Here is a 20,169-nt window from a genome sequence, read left to right as displayed (position 1 = left end):
GTTCTCGCTTTGTAGCATGCTAATTATCATTTTATTATTTACAATTTGATTTTTAAAAAGGCTAATGGGCGCAAAGGGAATATCCTGAAGCATATTTGATGCAAAACTGCATTAAAATTTTCCATAAGAATAATGAATTTTCAGATCAGTTCTGGTTTGTCTGTAATTCAAGAAATGAAAGAGAGAATAAAAAGTAACCACTTAAATAATGAACAGATGCAACCTCACCACCAATAAAAACTCAACAACTATACAATTGTTTTGTGTTAATTTAATCATACAAATATTCATTTATACATTAAGGAAAAAGCATCTTTGTTTTTCCCACAATGTGCTATTACAGGATTCTTCCCAGACTCAATGAAGCAACACACCATCCTGCTCTACACATGCACTCCCCCCAGAGAGAATAAAGACAGGCTGCAGTATCAATCATTCACACAAGAGAAAAAAAAATGGAAACCTGGACATGGGACAGCGTGCATTTCTTATCCCAGTGAACTTCAGCTATATTTGTCCCTAGAAAGTTTCAAGACAGGGTTCATTTGCAACAGGGAAGGATAAGTAGTACACACTTCCAAATCTCTGGATCCACCTTACTTTGCACTTATCATTTTCTCCACATAATGGCAATAATGTAGGCCAGTCTGTTGGTACAAGCTTGACACCCCCACCCAGCGGCCAGAGCTTATTTTTTATCAGAGGCTTTGAAATTTGTCTAATTTTTCAGTGAAGAGTCTGGGTGTTTTCCATTCCAGGCTGGAGTCATATTTCCAGGTACAGAAGTTGGTTACCAACATATTCAAATTCAATAGTTTGGGCTTGCATTTTAAAAAATTTAAATTTTGAAAACAACTTACTACATTATAATTACTGGCATTTATTCTTTGCAGGAATCCATCATAATTTCTTCTAATCACACAAGAGAAATGAAGTGCAAGTGAACATAGACATGGATCAAGCAGGTTCAAGTTTCCCTCACACCCAAATACTATATCACTTCAGTAGAAGGGCATTAACAACTATTTCATTAACGTTCTTCTACAGATGCTATAGGAAATAAGGAGATGTACACTGTAACATTTGAAGATGATGGGAGTGTTTGTTTTAATTATTTATATTCTGAGACCCATTACAACTTTCAAATGTATACTGATTGCACTCTAAACACTCGTGCCAATTTCAAATTCGACTGTGCAGAGATAAATTGAAAATTTAAAACAGGAGCGGTGTCTGGAATGAGGTTGACATGAAAAACTTCAACCCTAATACTATCACATTTTTCTGATAAGAGATCTCTGCCTTTATTGCTTTATATATTATCATGCAGCAATTCTAGAACAGCTGTCTTATGTTACTGAATTATCATGCTTTCTCAATCTGCACCTTTTTAGTTCCTGCTGCCATGCAATTGTTAAAAGCTACAGCCCATTCATTCACTTGGAATGGGAAAATGCAACACACAGCATAAACTTTCCTTGTTGGTTCTGAGGTGTATAAGTATTACATAGTTCTGAAAACAAGGCTTGATGTCAAGATAGATATATGTCCTTAACAGTTCAAACATGAAAGTGCTGCCTCCAACCTAAGCAACATGATTTTATCATAAGCCTATGATAGTAAGGGACTTTATAACTCAGGAACTATATATTCTGAGCCCTAAGATCTTACTATTTGATAAATCAGATGAGGAAACCAAAGGAAGAATAGTAAACAATTTAAACATCTTCCCACTGCCATCCCTAAAAGGGCCATCCCCTTCTACAAAATGTTCTCAGATTTAATTTCATAGCTGAAGGGAGTTCATCCCTAAAGAGGAAAACAATCTAGAGTATACTGTAACTCATTACTGCTGCTGGCTTTTGCCTTCTTTATATTAGAGACTTGTTCAATTCGTATAAGTCACTAAAATTTGAGAAAAGATAAAATATTTGAAACTACCAAACAGAAAGGGCTGCCAACAAGTATGCTGGTGGCTGGCAATTATCAATTTTCCTTCTGCACAGTGTTAAAAATGGTACACAATTTTTACAATAAAATCTGGATGTTTACGTGGGTGAAATGTGCGGGTAACTGTTTCAAACAAAAAGCTAAAATTGTTTGGATTTAGTTAACTACTACTTATTTTAAGATTTCCCTCATTGCTGCCAAAGAACACATTCACTCATTTGCATACACACATATATTCCATCTGGTCACTCAATCTTTTGCTGGCCTATCTAGAAAGGTGCTTGCGTACAGCAAGGGAGAAATTAAAACAAAATGGTGTACATAATCAGTTTACGCATCCTTTTTTGAATTTGGAAAATATATTACTTGAAGTGATTAAGGTAAATATTTAGAGATCCATGTTAGAAAAATGGCTGAGGAATAATGGAAAATACCTTTCAGTACCTATACTCCATCCTTTACCTTTTCAAGATAAGGGTTTTTGTATTTTTGCATTAATATCTCCCAGTGTTTATGGCTGATAAATAAAATTAGGTGACAAGAAAAAAAATCCCTCAAAAGAGCAAACAATCTTTGATGGTTAACCAGTCCTAGGAAATTGCATCTCTCAATACCTGCTTCTTCAGATCTCAGTCAATCAGACTCTGCAGGAGTTATTTATATGATCTGGCAGGAAACAAATTTGTAATCAAGAGTATCATACATTTAAACGGCTCTTTACACCAACCTATGAAAAACGTTATTTAGAAGATAATACTTTGAGTCCATCAATTGTCTCTATTACATCCTCATCAGAATATGTTTTGACATCATTCCCTCAAACACAAAATAGGCAATTTGGTCGTTTGAGTGAAATCAAATGAAGGGGGTATTGCATATTTTTCTCTCTTTGGCAGATGGCTGCTAGTTCAAGTTTTTGAATTACACAGATTCCCCGCCCACTTTTTCAAAGTCTTGCACTAATGCAAAGCCCAAGAATTTCAAGAGACCATGCTCGGTTAACTGGACAGCTTGGCCTCAATTATATATGGCTATCATTCTCCATGGGCTGCACATAGGCAGACTTCAAGCAACACTAGCTTTTCATATACAAACTAGAAAACCAAGGTTCAAAGTAGAAAGTTGATAAAATAAATTACTTGAATGGCAGCTGCTGATTCCTTCTCCTACATATTCTAAGGTACTCAGTCGCTTTCAACAGAGAAAAAAAATCAATTATCTCTCTATAGAAAAGAAGATGTGATACTTACTCCTACGTCTAAAAATGCCAGGAAATAGTAATAAGATGTGCTCTAACGTTCTAGAAATCAAAATTCTTCTTGGCACAAAATGGACATAGACATACAGATGTTTCAACAACAGCCACAGCATGTTTAAGAAAATGAGAATATGGCAATTTTCAAACCTATTCAGGAAAAACTTTTAAAATCTAGCATGAGCATGTACATACTCAAATCTCCACTGTCATTGTACTTCTTTCTACTTTCTCATCTATCTGTGAATGGTGAAACTGGACTTGAACAACTTTATTAAATGGAAAAGAACAAGCAGATGACTATTGCATAGTGCCAACAGCAAATTAAAAAGCAACTAAAAAACATTAAAGTTCATGGACCTGGTTATGAATCCAGCTAGAAATTAATATCACCTGACATACAAATAGCAGCTGCACCAACCAGGAAAATGCTAAGCAAAACATCTATTTCATAGCAAGCACATCTCTATAAAAATGCACGCTGTCCCTTTTAAAAATCGTGAAAAAAAATAACATTTGCTCAGTCTACAACTGCTCTGTAGGCAAAATAACTTCTTTTAAAAAGAGATGGCTTCTCCATTTTAATCTTTTTAAAAAATTTCTTTTAGGCTACCTAATTAACTGTGACAATAACTTCTAAACAAAACATTGGTGTATTTTTCTCTCTCATAGCACTGAACAGCACTCCTGAAATTCAGCATTCACACATGCATACTTTAGGGGTTTTTTTCTGGAAACAACTAGTCTTAAGTTATTGTTTGTTTTCTTCTTATCCCAGGATATGGAGAGTAAGAAGGGAGTTCATGATGTATCTTCTAGGAGCCACAAGAACGTCCCCTCTCTCCAATGTCTGTTCTTTGTCAAATTCTCTTCTTGACGATACCCGTTTTTGTTTTTAAGACTGTCCAAAGGGATAAGGACCATGAAAACCCTGGAAAAAAAAAACAAGAAAAATAATAATTTCAGTTTGGGGGAATATATAATGCAAAGTAATTATGTTTGAAAAATCAAATCCTAAATTTTAAAAGTCTTCTGCAACTACGATACTTTACTCTTTTCAAATTTGTATGCAGCTGTTTAATCCAGATTTCTGCAATTAGATGTGTTAAGACCAGAATTCCCAGAAAACATGTCCCTTGCTTAGTTATTTTATTCACATTTCAATAATAAATCCTAAGACTGCCAAAATATTTGATTACTATCATTTCCTTTCCAATCATAATAATCTGGTACAGTGGTCCACAGATATAGCCAAAAAATCTGTTGAATCACACTTCAGATTTAGAATGTTTACTATTTACATACTTCTGAAAGTCAATAGTTTGTGTGCATAATCTCAAAATAGTCTTGAGTTTTTAATCATTTACACTTTCAAAGCTGTTCATCTATAAATATTATTTATACTTTATGGCACTAAACATTGATATTATTAGCATAAAAACTGAACTTATTTCAAAAGATGCATAGGATGCCTATTAGTTTTATTTGCAAAATTATATCAGCTTCCTTTGATATAAGTCAAAACAAAAATATTTGCTGGAAGATAAATCTTGTAGAATGTTGTTAGGCTGACTAGTAGCTACAAGCACGATGCGTTAAAACTGCACAGATTAGTCTCAATATACCACAATTTTCTTCCCAGGATCTTTTTATCATCGGCCATTAATAATCTGATAGATCATGGTGCCAAAATTATTTACTAACTTTCTCTAATAGAATGATATACATTTAATGTTTAGTTCACTCTGGCAGAAAACTAAATTAAGAAGTTCTTTTTAATATTGATTCCACAATCAATTTTTAATTATATGCCAACAAACCAGTGTTGGCTCTTAGCAACCACTTAGCAACCACATTGATAGATTTTCTCCATGACAATGTGCCCCTAGCCTGGTCTTTCAGATCTTAGAATACAATAGAATAACAAAGTTGGAAGGGACCTTGGAGGTCCAATCCCCTTCTTAGGCAGGACACCCTACACCACTTCAAATTTAGGGGGCATATAATACTGAATATTTCAAATCCTCAAAGCTTTCAAATTAACAAATGCTGAGAGTATATTTCTCTATTGACAATATGCCAACAGTACTGAATGCTTCTTTTAAAAAGGGGGAGGGGTCTGCAGGACTTTTCTTAACTATGATTCAATTCTTTAAATAAATGTGTTTTAATTGCTTAAATGTTCAAATAATATAATATATATTAGAACAATACAATAAAATAAAATGTAACATATAAATAAAACAACTATAAGAAAAATAGTGACAGTCTGCTGTCCATATTGTTGAGAGCCTTACATCTGTTTTAATGGCAACACCTAGGTTGCTGAACAAAGTAGGATACCTGTTCACCAGCAATAAGGTGAGCAAGAAACCATCTGCTTTTTGTTAAAGGCAAAAGGAGATTTAATCAACTCTTGTTCTACCTGCCTTCAAGTAAGTTTTTAAACCATAGCTCTCCCTTTCAGGCTTGGGTGGAGGCTGCCAGGCCCATTTAGGTTAGGAAATATATGGCAGCTTTTAAAAATGTTCTCTCTGGGCAATTGAAACTTTCCCCGCTGCTTTTAATTTGCAAAGCTAACAAGAGCTATTTTTGAATTGGATGGATGGTGGATGGATAGACAGATACTAGACAGAAACAACTTCACCAATTTGTCTCCTGACAACTTATTTGGGGAATGGCCACATCTTTCATGGCAAGTAACATGTGAATAAGCAAGCTGTCCCTCCAGCAGCAATTTTGTTAGAGTGCCTACAGTTTCCTCTCAAAATTCTAAATGTGCCCATTATAAAAATGTTTGACTATCGCTATATTTTGCAATATAATTGAAGTATTTTAATAAACCGTAAAATAACATAAATAGCAGAATAAATAAGACAGTGGTTGCCAAAACATAATAATAAGCAAATTCATTCTTCATAGGAAATAAAGGTTCAGTGTATTCAGTGAGTCAGCAGGCCTTCAGCACAATGCATCTACAGCCCACCTGATTTACAGAGCATCAAATTATGGAGGGTGGAAGTGATCTAGAGCACTGTTATGATTAAAGTATTGGAACAGAATTGGGAAAATTCCCGTTCAATTCTACCCACAACTACAGGGACTGGTACTCTATTTCGTCCCAATCTGTTTCACAGGTTGCAATATAAGGATAAAATGAAGCAAAACATTCATTCGTCGTACTGAATTCCTTGAGCAAAGGTAGAATATATTTGGAGTACTAAATAAATGGTCTAGTGGTTAAGGCACTAGGGTAGAAATCAGGAGATTGTGAATTCTAGGACCCATCTTAGGCATGAAAGCTGGCTGGGTGACCTGGGGCACCCTCTCTATCTCAGCCCATGATGTCAGGTTTGAGCAACAAGCTGGCTGGTAAGTTTCTGTCACAACTGATGGATAAGATCAACTTCGTTTTGGTGGGGATGCTTCCATTTTTTTATTACAGTAGTTTATCAAAAAACAAAATAGAGAAATGCAAAGAAAAAAAAGAAAATAATGGGAAAATAGAGGAGGAGAAGGAAAAGAGGAAAATCAATTTTTGGCTGCTCTGGGGGAAAACTCCCTGCATTTGCAGAAAAAAACAGAAGGAGATAAAAAAAAACAAAATGAAAGGCTTTCTTAAAGAGAATCCAACTACACTGATAACAAATGACAAAATACTATTTTAAAAAACATTATTTCCTGGTTTTTGGGTGGCATACAACTTGCAGTTTTCTTACTGACTCACTTTAAATATGATTTTTTTTTGTATAATCCTGTACAGCTATTTTGTTATGTTGGCCGAGAAATCAAGACTGCTGTGCAAACCAATACAGCAGTGCCTTTTTGTCATCCAACTTCACATGCCAAATGTGTACATTACATTTTATTTAATAAAAGTCATTACTTTTGATATTATTATTATTGTTATTGTTGTTATTATTCACATAAAACAAAACTAGTTCTTCCCTTTAAACTGCAAAAATTACCTTAAAAAATAAAGATAAGCACAAGAATAAAAGGATTTTGAAGTAATTTCCATTTCACATAAGATTTACAAAACACAAAGGGTGGCCTGTGTTGTTCTCCAAGTTCATTCAAGGAAATAATTAACATTTCTTGTTCAGAATCTTCAACAGAAGTTAGTTCTTACCTCACTGGTGATATTATTAATTGGGAGATAACATTTTGGATTCTCTTATCCCACCTAGCTTCCTTTTAAATGTAGTTACACACCAAGACTTAGAAAACATTGGAGAACTATATTGACTCTATTTTGCTTTTGTTTGTTATACAGTTTGAATAAATAAAAGAACAGTTTATTAGACATTAGCTTTTGACACCTGGCTGCAAAATAAAACAGAAATATCCTAACTTACAGTGATGGTAACCTCAGATAATGCTACTCAATCACCTTCTTTTTGTCATTATTTCCTGGGCTGTTCCCGGTCATTGCTTCTCTAAACTACCTGGGGCTTACTTCTGAATCACTTATGTAAACTGAACACAAACGGAGCATTTTGTACTATATTTTGTTCAACGCTCACTATACAAATATAATGCAATAACCCAAATCTCTTCCCTATAATTCATTGGTTCATTTTGCTGGAACTTTTCTATACATGTTTCTTTTTCAAGAAAAAGATATTGCACTTTTAGCTTGTATTTCTTCAGAACACAGAAAGAAGAGTAAAAGAAAATACTATTTTCTTATATATCTCTTCTGCATGTATTACTAGCATAGAAATATTTATCTTTAACATAATTATAAATAATCTAGGAGTTGCCTCCAGAAGAACTTCCTCGGTTTTAACATTTTCTATTAACATTCAGTTTTCATACAAACCATAGTGAAATGGCATGAAACTTATTTCTTGTTATATAGATTAGATTTCATTTTTAAAAAATATTACATTCGCTTTGCTAAACATGTTTTTCTTAAACCACAAACTTAACAAGCCAAAATTCTTGCTGAAAAATTGGGGGTTGGACATGCAAAACAACTAATTATATAATACTAAGCCACTTTGGCTTAAGTGTCTCCCTGAGAAAAACACAAAAATATTCTTAGTGTATAACATAACTTTCGGGCAATGTTAAATCATACATACATATATTATAATTGTTTGAATTATGTATATATATGCTATTTGTACAGAAATAAAATCAATGTGGGTTTTCCAAATTTACAGTCCATAAATTAATGGAAATCTGTTCTATTCAAAAATGAGTAAAGCCCACCAATTCAGTCTGGAGCTTGCTGTTCCTCAAGTTAATGAACTAAATTATGTGCCTAAGATTGTCTGACATATCAGCCAGATAGTTGATTTTAAAAAATCATAACTGTGGTATGTTCCATAGAAATATACACAAAAACTTTCTCCCAATCATGAACAGGCATACTTTTAAATTCCATTATCAAAACAGACACACACTTACCAATTGCTTTAAGAAATAATTAGAAAAAGTCTTAAGATTTTATGTTCTGTGACTAGCACATGCCCCTTTCTCAATTCCTTACTGGCACTGGGCCAGTCACTATCTCAGTTTAAGTACCTCACAGGGTTCTTATAAATGTACAATTGAAAAAGTCTTAAAGTCCTAGTGGAAAATAAAGATAGACTTGGAAAGCATAGTTATGTTAAGGGATAGTAATCATTCAAAATAATTAGTATGTAAAATGACAGATCGCAAACAATCTACTATTATAAACTGTCTATTGACCTCACCCCTTTCCTAAGAGGTGTCTGTAGGGGGCATGCATAAGCACACCAATGTGCCTACCATCCCTGTCCTATTGTTTCTTTTTATTTTTTTACATGTATCCATTTCATGTATTCATAACTATGTTTATACTTATACCTGTTATCTTATAATTGCTTGACAAAATAAATAAATAAAATAAACTGCTTTGTGTACATATTTAAATACAAAGTGCAAGCTAGATCCATTACTACACTGGAAAAATTTGGTTTTCAGATGCTCTGTATTTGCATCTTTTTTATATTTCTCAACTTTTACTTCTTATGAGACTGGATATAAATGGAGTACCCACCAGGAGTGTTGATATATTACTTCCTTTCTCAGTGACACAAGTATTAAAAGCAATGGGCTACTCTGTATACCCTAATATAATTCTCTAGTCATCCATCCCTATTCACAGCTCCATACAATTATGTTTATTGTAATTGGCTTCATGTGCTTGGCATGATACTTTAAAAATATATTTATAAACAGAACGAACATTTTCCATAAAATAAGAGATAGCTTATTCAGAAGGAAGTTGAATTGTAATAATTTCTGTTTTCATTTTGGGGATGTGTGCATTCAGAAATGTAACATTAGCTAAATATGTAAGTTCTTAACTTATGAAAATAGGTGCCTGCCCATTACGGTGTTAAGTGGTGATGGCTGTTAAATGAGAATGTCTCACCTAGTGACCCACAACTTCTGCTCACCCTGATGGAGTTGTAAAACAAATGTGTGGGTCGTTAAGTGGAGCACAAGGTGCCTCAGGGTGGGGGAGGCTCTGGGAGACCTCCCACGCTCCCCTGTGCTTGCTTCTCTTCCCACCCCATAGTCCTTGGGCCTGCTTTCTCCCTATCAGGTCTCTACAGGTTTTCCCCCCTGCATACTGCAGGTCCCTGCAAGCATTCCCCACACTAGCTCCCCAGAAGCCTTCCCCTGCCTCATGCAGGGCTTGGGTCTCCTCCCCATCCTGTCACCCATTGCACATTTATTTTTTGAAGATTCCAGAGCTCCCGAGCCTTCTCCCACACTATGCAGACCACATTATGGAAGCAAAAGACATCATTCATCCCTGGGCCATGTGGCAGCCTCCCAGTAGCAGATGTCATTTCAGTGCAACCACAAGAAATTGTGGGCATGCTGAAAATAACGGCCACTTCTGAGAGATAGCCACACAGCCCAGGGATGAGCGGCATGTTCTCCTTCCCCAACATGAGGTCTGGACATCACCAAAAGGTCAGTGTGCGATGGGTGATGGGGAAAGGGAGCAGGCCCAAGGCCTGTGGGGACCTGGCAGGATAGATTGGAGAGAGAAAGATGGGGGCACTGTAGCATTCCCGTAGCTTATCTTAAGAGCGAATGACTGGGGTTTGAAATAGGGATCATAAGTAGCTCCTGAGGGCTGGCATCTTTGAATGGCCAGCAAATGACCAGTTTTTAGTCAAGGACTCTCTGTATTAAGCTCCTTTAAAAAAGAAAAAGAAAATGATGAGGCAAACCAGATCCTACAAACATGGGGAAGGCCTAGTGTTTTGTGTATATGTTTGTTTTTAAAAGAAGAGAATTGCTAGTGCCTCTACTCCTGCATTAGCCCAACTGTTTCATAAAAATGGTTTACCACAAAGATGTTATTTTACTATATAATAAAATGGGCGTTGGTCTTACCTGACACGCCATTTCTAGTCGAGCTGCGAGGATCATCCAGAGAGTGGGAGGTGCTCCAGTCTGCGTCTGTGTAGGCTGGGCTTAATCATTAGGGAACGCTCCGCCCTCTGTCACATGGTCCCTTGTAGCCTCCCAGTTTATGCGAAGTCGAGAGAGGAGGAAAGTCGTCTAACTCTCATCTAACTAGACCTAAAGTATCATTGGCTGAAACAAGGTTCCCCCAGATGGAAAAAAATTAAAAAGGGTGGGGCTGGATGATCCTCGCAGCTCGACTAGAAATGGCGTGTCAGGTAAGACCAACGCCCATTCTCCCTCGAGCTGCTCGGATCATCCAGAGAGTGGGACATACCAAAGCTTGGCTGTCCTACGGGAGGGAATCCGTCTGGGGTGGAAGCTCCCCTGGGTCCTCGATGACCCGCTGGAGGACTCGTCTACCAAACGAGGCCTCAGCTGACACAAAGATGTCAATCTTATAGTGCCTAATGAAAGGGGAGGAGGAAGCCCAAGTGGCGGCCCAACAGATGTCTGAGATTGGAGCCTGGGTGGCCCAGGCCGCAGAGGTGGCCGCACTCCTGGTGGAATGCGCCGTAACCCCACTGGGAACTGGCAAGGCCTGAGACGAATAAGCCTTGGCGATGGTGGCTCTGATCCATCGCCCGATGGTGGAAGGGGACACCTTGTGGCCTAAGGACTTGGGCTGGAAGGAGAGAAATAAAGACTCTGACCTTCTAAAGGGTTGTGTGCGGTTAATGTATATGCGGAGGGCCCGCCTGACATCTAGGGTGTGCCATCGTTTCTCCCTTTCCCGTGAAGGATTGGGACAAAAGTTCGGGAGCGTAAGCTCCTGAGCCCTGTGGAAGGCTGAATTGACCTTGGGCAAGAAGGTCGGGTCGGGGCGTAGAACCACCCGATCGGAATGGAAGATACAGAGGTCCTTTCTCACCGAAAGGGCAGCAATCTCCGAAATTCGGCGAGCCGAGGTAATTGCCACCAGGAATACTACCTTAAAGGTCAAAATTTGGAGAGAGGATTCTCTAATGGGTTCGAAAGGAGGTTTGGTGAGGGCCACCAGGACCTTGTTAAGGTCCCAAGTGGGGTACCGGTGCACAACAGCGGAACGGAGGTTAGTAGCCCCCCTTAGAAAGGCCCTGATATGGGGATGGTGAGAGAGGGGACCCAGATTGTCGCCGGAGACGACAGTTGAGAGGGCCGCTACCTGGCGTCTCAGGGTATTAGGTGAGAGACCTTTTTTGAGCCCATCCTGGAGAAAATTCAGAATCTGGGCCACCGAAGGCAAGAGCGGGTTGACCATGGATGAATGGCACCACCTGCAGAAGCTGACCCAGGTGGCATCGTATATCCTATTGGTTGAAGGCCGTCTGGCGGCCAGGATCGTGTTAATGACCTGGTCAGATAAATTCTCCTTCCTCAACTTTTCCCGCTCAACCTCCACACGGTTAGTTGGAGCCATTGGGACTCCGGATGTTGAATGGGCCCCTGAGACAGGGAGATCCTGTCCGGAGGGATTCTCCACGGGGGAGACACCGAGAGGTTGAGGAGGTCTGCAAACCATGGTCGCCTGGGCCAATAGGAGGCCACCAAAATCAGATCTGTCTTCTCCTGGATCAGTTTCTGAATGACCCTGGGAAGCAAAGCTAATGGGGGAAGGCATACAGGAGTCCGGGGGCCACGGACAGCGAAGTGCGTCGTGATTCTCGGCCCGGGGGAAGGGAATCTGGAGAAGAACCGAGGGAGCTGGGTGTTGCAGGGGGATGCAAAGAGGTCCACTAACGGGAGACCGAAGATCATGGTCGCCTCCCTGAAAAGGGATGGATGAATGCGCCACTCGGACTGGTCCACGGTGGCCCTGCTTAACCAGTCCGCTCGGGTGTTTGAGGCCCCCGAAATGTGTTCTGCTTTGATCGAGAGGAGGTGACGCTCTGCCCAACGGCAGAGTCTCTCGGCCTCTCTCATCAACCGAATAGACTGGGTCCCGCCTTGCCTGTTGAAATGGGCCTTGGCGGTAACGTTGTCCGTGCCGCCCACGTACCTGAGGCAGGAAGTGGCGCAGGGCCAGGTGGATGGCGTGGAGCTCCAGCCAGTTTATGCTGCAGGCCCGCTCTGCATGGGACCATTTGCCCTGTGTTGTAAGGGACTGGAAGTGAGCGCCCCAGCCACTCAGGCTGGCGTCTGTGGTGATGACGAGACGCTGGGGATCTTTGAAGAGATGACCCCTGTTGATGGCAGGGTTGGTCCACCAGAGGAGAGACGAGAGGACCTTTGGAGGTACCTTGATGGAGGATTTTGAGTTGCTTCTGCCGGACCTTTGAAACGGAAGCAGGAGCCACTGCAGGGACCTGGTATGAAGACGGGCCCAAGGAATAATAAGAGATGCATGAAACCATTTTTCCCAGTAATTTAGATAAATCTAACAGAGAAGCCCTCTTTGATCGGCGAATAACCTGAATTGAATTTCAAATACTCTGGAGCCTTTCCGGGGAAAGGAACACTTTTTCCTGCACCGTGTCAATGATGGCCCCCAAGTGGGCAATTCGGGTAGAAGGGACCAGTTGGCTCTTTTTTTGGTTGACCAGGAAACCATGGGCGTGGAGGGCGGAGAGAGTAGTCTTGGTGTCCAGCTCTGCTTGGGATTGTGAATGGGACAGGATGAGGATATCATCCAGATAGCAGTGGAGACGGACCGGGCAGTCCCTTAAGCGAGCTGCCAGGGCCGCGAGGATCTTAGTGAAAACTCTGGGAGTGGAGGCTAACCCAAAGGGAAGGGCCACATACTGAAAATGGTGGTGATTGTAACAGAATCTAAGGAATTTAGAGTGTGAAGGCCGAATTGGGATGTGGAGGTATGCCTCAGAGAGGTCTATAGAAGATAGCCAATCTCCTTGCCTGGTACCCTGCAAAATGGATTGGAGGGTGTGCATTTTGAATTTGCGGGGGTTTAGGAAGCGGTTGAGCCGTTTGAGGTCCAGGATTGCCCTCCATCCCCCACGAGGACTTGGGAACCACGAAGAGGTGGGAATAGAAACCCTGGCCTCGCTGAGAGGGGGGAACTGGCTGGATGGCCTGGATGGAGAGTAAGTGATGGATGGCCGCATCCATTAATTTGCGTTGGAGGGGTCCCTAGAGGGGGAGATGACATGAAGAACTCGGGAGGTTGAGAGTTGAACTCCAGAGCGAGTCCAAACCTGATGGAGTCCCTGACCCATTTGTCGGAAGTGGTAGAATCCCACCGGTCGGCGAAATGCCTCAGCCGACCACCAATGAGGGGAAAAAGACAGGATTCATTTGGAGCACCGGAAGGGTCTCGCCCCGGAACCCCTGAAGGGATGCTTAAATCCTCTGCCCCTCCTATTTCGATCGCTCGGGTCGGAACGATCCTGGGAATATGATGCTCTATACGAGGAGGTCTCGGGTACCTGGGGGAAGGGGGACTGGTAGAAGGACCGGGAGGATCCTCTTCGAAAGGGCTGAGGGGCTCGGGAGTCAGGCCTCCGAAAAAGAGGAGGAAGGAATTTCTTCTTTCCCCTAGTTTCGGCCAAGAGAGGGTCCAGGGCCGGCCCAAAGAGCTTCTCCCCTTTAACGGGGGCGGAGGCCAGCTTGACCTTGTTCTTCACGTCCGCCTGCCATGGTTTGAGCCAGAGCAGGCGGCGTGCAGTGACCTGGGACGCTAACGCCCGGGAGGCGAATTTAACCGAATGGTACGTGGCGTCAGCTGAGAACTCTGCCGCCGCTGTGATTTTGGCTATGTCCTGCAGCACCCGTGTATTGGATGGAGGGATATGGGCCTTCAGTTGACGGAGCCACCGGATAGAGGACCTGGTAAAGGAGGCGGCTGCGGTGGCCGATCTAATTGCCCAGGCGTCGGCTAGATGAGCCCGACGCAAGGCCAATTCAGACCTCCTATCCTCGGGTTTGAGGGCCCCCAGGGGGTCACTCGGGGAGGAGGAAGAGGCGAGACCAACAATGGGCTCGTCCACCTTCGGGGTATTGAGGAGGGAGTAGAAACCCGGTTCGAGGTTAAAGAACCTCTTATCCTGTGTGGATGGGGCCGGAGGAGCCCCCGTAAAACCCAGTTGGTTGGAAACCAGATCATGGAAAATGGGAGGAGCGGGAATCACATCCTTGGCCACCACGGGCTGTTTGAACATTGCGTCCTCCGGTTCCTCCCCAGAGGAGTGGGGGACAGGGGGAAGTTGAGTGGCCAGGCCCGAGGTGTTCTTGGCCTTAAACAAGATGGACTTAAACATGTGGGGCTTGAATAACCCCACAAAGGAAGGCTGGTCGGGGGTAAGGCCCTCGTCCTCCGACAACTCTGCTTCCATCGGGTCTAAATCTGAGAAGGGTTCCCCATGGAAGGTGGATCCCCATTCAAGGTGCTCCTCCTCCTCCCTGTATTGGTCTAAAATTTCCATTCCCTCCTCCGGTTCCCTTTCTGGAAGAGGGCTGGCCCCCCGGGAGGGTACCTGACCAGGAGCAGGGTCCAGGGTGGGCATGGACCTAGTTGGCACCGGTTCTTGCGCGGGAACCGTCTGAGGAAGGCTTGATCCGGCCATCTGCTGCATGCCTTGAGCTATCCCCTGTTGAATAGCCTGCTCCATCCAAGTTCTCATGTACTCAGGCATCTCGATCGTGGGTGGGTCCTCCTGTCTCAGGCCAGCGGCCGTGGGAGTGAAGGTTGCCTCAGGCATCCGGCTGGTAGCTGGTCCAGGGGCGTGAGACTCCTGGGATGAGCTGTGCCTGGAGAGAGGGAACAAACTGGAGGGGGTGCCTGGAAGTAGAAGGGGCGGCTGGGGGTGATGGTTGAGTCACCCTAGAGCGCCTATCAAACTCCCTCTCTAGTGCCTTATGACGCCTTAAGGCGTCCCTTTGAGAGGCCTTAGAAGTCTCCTGGGAGGTTTCCTTAGCCTGTCTGCGCACTTGATGGGACTTAGATTTCGCCTTCAAAGAATGGCGGGAGTTAGGGTTATCATCTGCCATGGTAAAACAACAGAAGTATCAAAATGAATATATAGAAATATATATATGTGTGTGTGTGTACAGGCGGTTGGCACGCCTAGGATACGACCTGGGTAAGGCTGGGTATCCAGAAACTGGCCCGCGCCCCCTTTTGGAATTTGCAATTAATAATCTGAAAATATGACCAAAAAAGGGGAAAAAAAAAACTGCCACAGATATAGACTTTTAATGTACAATTATATCCCACCAGGATAAGGATCCAGGAAAACACACTGCAGCGACAGTGATGGAAGCTAGGTCTCTCTAAGCAAATCTGAGAGAGAAAAAATGCCAATTGAATGAGATTGGATTACCAATGTAAGGAAATATGAAGATATTCTGTATTAGACTGAATAACAACCTGGCAGTTGGTAAAAGGAAGAGAAGCCAATCAGCCAAATCAACGCCAGCAATACAAGGCCTCAGGCAGCTTGCCCCCCCTCAGGGAGGGAGTGGCTGCTTTTCTAATTCCCCACCCTGAGATCTGCTGCGGAAGCCAACACTTACACCAACAATTAACAGAGTAAAGAGTAAAGAACAGCTTTCTTTTTCCCCTCTGGGAGAGGGAGATAGAGAGATCAGCCCTACTAGGCCTGGGAGCCTAAGCCTAGGGCCAGCAGAACGTCGCAGCAATAGGAGGCCTGCAAAATGTCGCCCGGCCACGAGGCGGCGCCAAAAATGGCGCCGCCTGGAAATCGAAAGTGAAAGGCAAAGCGGGCGGCTCAGGTGGGTGCGTCCTGCAAGCCACGAGGGCGAGGACGCTGAAATTGGCGTTAGTGGGGAAAAACCAGAATAAAAAGGCTCCAGACCTTAGAAAGGCACCAGGACAGCAAGGCAGGAAAGAAAGAAATAAACGGCAGAGAGGGGGTGGGTGGGGTGGGTGGGGGGGTGTTAGCGCTAAGCGCTGCTAAGCTGCCCGCCCAGCCCCCTGGGGGCGAAAAACGCACACCCCTAAGTCTCAAGACACCCCCAGATGCGCAGAGGCTAAGGAAATAATAAGCTTAAATCAAACCTGAACTGAAATATTATCCTGCTTGAATCAGCCAAAGAGTGGGAAGCACAATCAAAACACACAGCCTAACTCTGCAAAGGCTGGGCATAAACTGGGAGGCTACAAGGGACCATGTGACAGAGGGCGGAGCGTTCCCTAATGATTAAGCCCAGCCTACACAGACGCAGACTGGAGCACCTCCCACTCTCTGGATGATCCGAGCAGCTCGAGGGAGAATAAAATGTGTGTGTGTGTATCTCTGTGTGTATATCTCTGTGTGTATATCTGTGTGTGTATCTACAGAGGTGGGCTGCTGGGGGTTTGCAGGGGTTTGGGAGAGCCCCTAGATAAGATTCTGTGCAGTTCAGAAAACCCACAAATCCCATGGCTGGCCCCACCCACCCTGCCCCACTCCTCCCAGGAGTCCCCACGCAGCCTGTTTTGGATGCAGGTAAGTGCAGAGCGCGCCCAGAGGCTCGGGAGGGCGAAAAACAGGCCTCCTGGAAGTTCAGGAAGACCAGAAATGGGCCCGTTTCCAGCTTCCAGAGAGCCTCTGGAGCCCAGGAAGGCTGGTTTCATCCTCCCAGAGTCTTGAGAATAATCTTAAGGTCTTTCATTCATATAGGAAAACATTTAATTTGACACTCAAAATCATTGCAATGTGAATGCAATGTTCTTTGAATGAACATTTCTTTTAGTAATGTTATCCAAGATTTAAGTAACTGAAAAGACTGTAACTGACATAATTGGCTTAATTATACAACTGACTGAATTTATAGTTTATGAGCAAGCTAGTAGACTTAAAAAAAGTTGATATTACTGCTGAGAAAAAATTTGCAAACTAATAAAGCACCTGTGTTTAAAATTTTTAAATAATACTATTTCTATTATCACATTTTAATATTAAAAGGCTCGTTTTTTCCCTCAAACACTTGAACCACAGAGTAGACAAATGCCCCATATGATTCAGTGAATTAGAACGGAGTTGTCCATCCATCATATATACATGAGAAACAGTTTGGTTTTGTGGTTAAGGCACCTAGCTAAAAACTGGGAAACCATGAATTCTTAGGCATAAAGCCAGCTGGATAACTTTGGGTAATTCACTCTCTTTCAGCCTTAGGTTAGGAAGAAGGCAACCACAAACCATTTCTAAAAATCTTGCAAGAAAACTGCAGGGACTAGTCCAGGCAGTCCCCAGGAATCAAGGCTGATTTGAAGGCTCACATGCATGCAAGAACAAAAAATAAATTTGATCACAGCAGGTAGCATCACCTAACTGACCTTGTCCATTTCTATGAAAAATGTAAGTAGTGAGGTTCTTGGTTAGTATTTTGGTAGATAACAAGAAAATCCCAGAAGGAAATCTCAAGCTACTTCTATACTATGGTTAAGAAAACAGGGTGGATATATCTGAAGAGTCACCAGGAATTGAGTTTGATTCAAGGGACACTTTATACATTATACATGCAAACCATTTTTGCCCCTATCATCTTCACTTTGTTTTCAGTTAGGTTTGCAAAGAAAGTTACCTATTCTTTACCAAGATATAAGTATATTAGAAATGCAAACTTGGTATTAACATTTATAAAAATTTTATCTTGCCTTTTTGATTATTAAAATTATATTTAGCATAAGCTAATAAGTATGCTCATGATAGTCTATTCTCCAGCAATTCATATGATCAAAAAAATCAAAGCTTCTATCTGCCACATCTTAGTCAAAATGCAAATTTATTGTAGGATTTACTTTTTACAATACTTTCTCACAATGAATTTTTTTAATATATTCTATGTTCCTTAATCTAAATCAAGAATATATCATCATGTGGAATTGGCTTCAGTGTTTAGTTTGTGTATTTTTTGGACTTTTTCTTCCAGTATTATGAGACAATTGATTAGAACAATTATTAATTGTTAACTATTTCATATATTCATTTATTTATTGCTTGACTTCCATCATATACCATATTAAATGCTTTCAGTCCCTGGCTGATATAAGGCCAAGCAATACTTCCTACATTTTGTTTACTGAAAAAGTATATAAGATTACAATCAGAATTCTGCCAAACTTTTTTGAGGCGCACTCACCAAATAATTTGGCACACTTTCCTTCAACATGGGGTAACAATATCAGCATTTTTCAATAATTAAGCTCCAATCCTATCTTCATGCACACTTTAAATAAATCAGACTCTCCACAATCAATCAATGCCACTGAACATTTCTCGTTACATCATCTATAACTGCACCATTTTGAACCTTGCCTATTTATAATTTCATTTTCTTTTTTCTACAGCTAGTTTATTGCATTCGTTTCATTTTGACTCTTTATTTTCAGATAGATCTCTAAAATACTTTATTCAGCATTCCCTCACCTGTTTCATCTCAAATTATTATCACTTTCATTTTTTATTCTAGTAAGTCTGCTGAAGGATTTGTTTAGCTCTCTTCAAAAGCCCTCTTTTACTTGCATCAAAATTATTCTGCCTCTCAATCATTCGTCATCATTTTTTTTGTCTTGACTTATTATTTATATCTTTATGTCATCTTTATTTTTTGTAATGTTTTCTATTAGATTTTGCTCACCATTACAGTCTGTTTAACCAAGGAATCCTTGTCATATTTTCCATTAACAAACTCCACATAGTTCTATGGCAATATGAACCATAATTCTTTTAATTCTGTTCCAATCTGTTGACGTGTTCCCTTTCATTACATACCCTTTTTCATTCATTTTGCCAGTAGGTTAATCTAGCTTTTAATACTTTTCATATGGCACTAATCCTATTTCCACTTTTGTTTTTTGGGTTGTTTTTTTTTACATTTCTTCATGTCATTTTTTTCCAAAAGCCGCTCTTGACACTATTATAAAATGGTCTATCCAACACTCAAAATGTTTTATCTTCCTTGTCATCATTCAACCTTTTATTACAATTAAATGCTTTTAAATGTATACTTATCTATTGATCATTATTGGTCATAACCACCAATTATCCTTCTCAATCATTGTTAGGTATGAATGGCACAAACACTTTATGTACTGTCTCATCTTGTTCCCACTCATCCAGTTATGACATGTAACAAATAAATACTAGATTATTTTAATTTAGAATGTTATACAATTCTTCCCAAAATTTATCTCTGTTTTATTGCCGTTCATTGAAACCAAACTAGATTCTGACTTTCATACATACAACATAGAGGACACAATTCATATTTTCTGATATACATTTTATTCATAATTCAAAGTTAAATTTTTATCTTCACTTCTGTGTATGTATTCATCAATTCCTCTGCCCATACGCATACTACCTTCAGTTAGATGTGTTACTTTCATCTCCTTTCTCTTAACTTACAGCCTTTCTTTATGAATCCATGTTCTTTTAAAATTCATGCTGGCCTTTTATTCATTTTACAAATTGTAGTCTTCTATATGATGGTCCCAAGATATTTCTGCTGTGCATCGTAACTTAGTCAGTCAAGGCCTTCGCATAATGCTTTACAGTTAATATAGAGAATATATAAACTAGGATATCAGCTTTAGTTGTGTCAGTATCTCCTGCAAA

General features: G+C 41.0%; 1 protein-coding gene across 6 annotated transcripts in view; it reads right to left on the bottom strand.

Moving 5' to 3' along the window:
• Positions 1–256: 256 nt before the first annotated feature.
• ILRUN (inflammation and lipid regulator with UBA-like and NBR1-like domains) overlaps positions 257–20,169 on the bottom strand; it is a 61,025-nt gene continuing 41,112 nt past the window's right edge. For 4 of the 6 annotated variants that reach the window (XM_087929586.1, XM_087929589.1, XM_026720002.2 and 1 more), the window contains one exon: positions 257–4,136. In XM_087929586.1, coding sequence (XP_087785712.1) covers positions 4,101–4,136 — 36 coding nt within the window. In that variant the 3' untranslated portion in view covers positions 257–4,100. Of the gene's footprint in view, positions 4,137–19,819; positions 20,163–20,169 lie in introns of those variants that run through there. The other 2 variants (XM_087929587.1, XM_026720003.2) reach the window with 1 other exon arrangement.

The sequence above is a fragment of the Pseudonaja textilis genome, chromosome 3 (assembly GCF_049901715.1).
Source record: "Pseudonaja textilis isolate UNSWEBS1 chromosome 3, rPseTex1.2, whole genome shotgun sequence".
Classification (NCBI taxonomy): domain Eukaryota; kingdom Metazoa; phylum Chordata; class Lepidosauria; order Squamata; family Elapidae; genus Pseudonaja; species Pseudonaja textilis.
The sequence above is the reverse complement of the archived record's forward strand: the minus strand, read 5'-3'. Positions and strand labels throughout refer to the sequence as shown.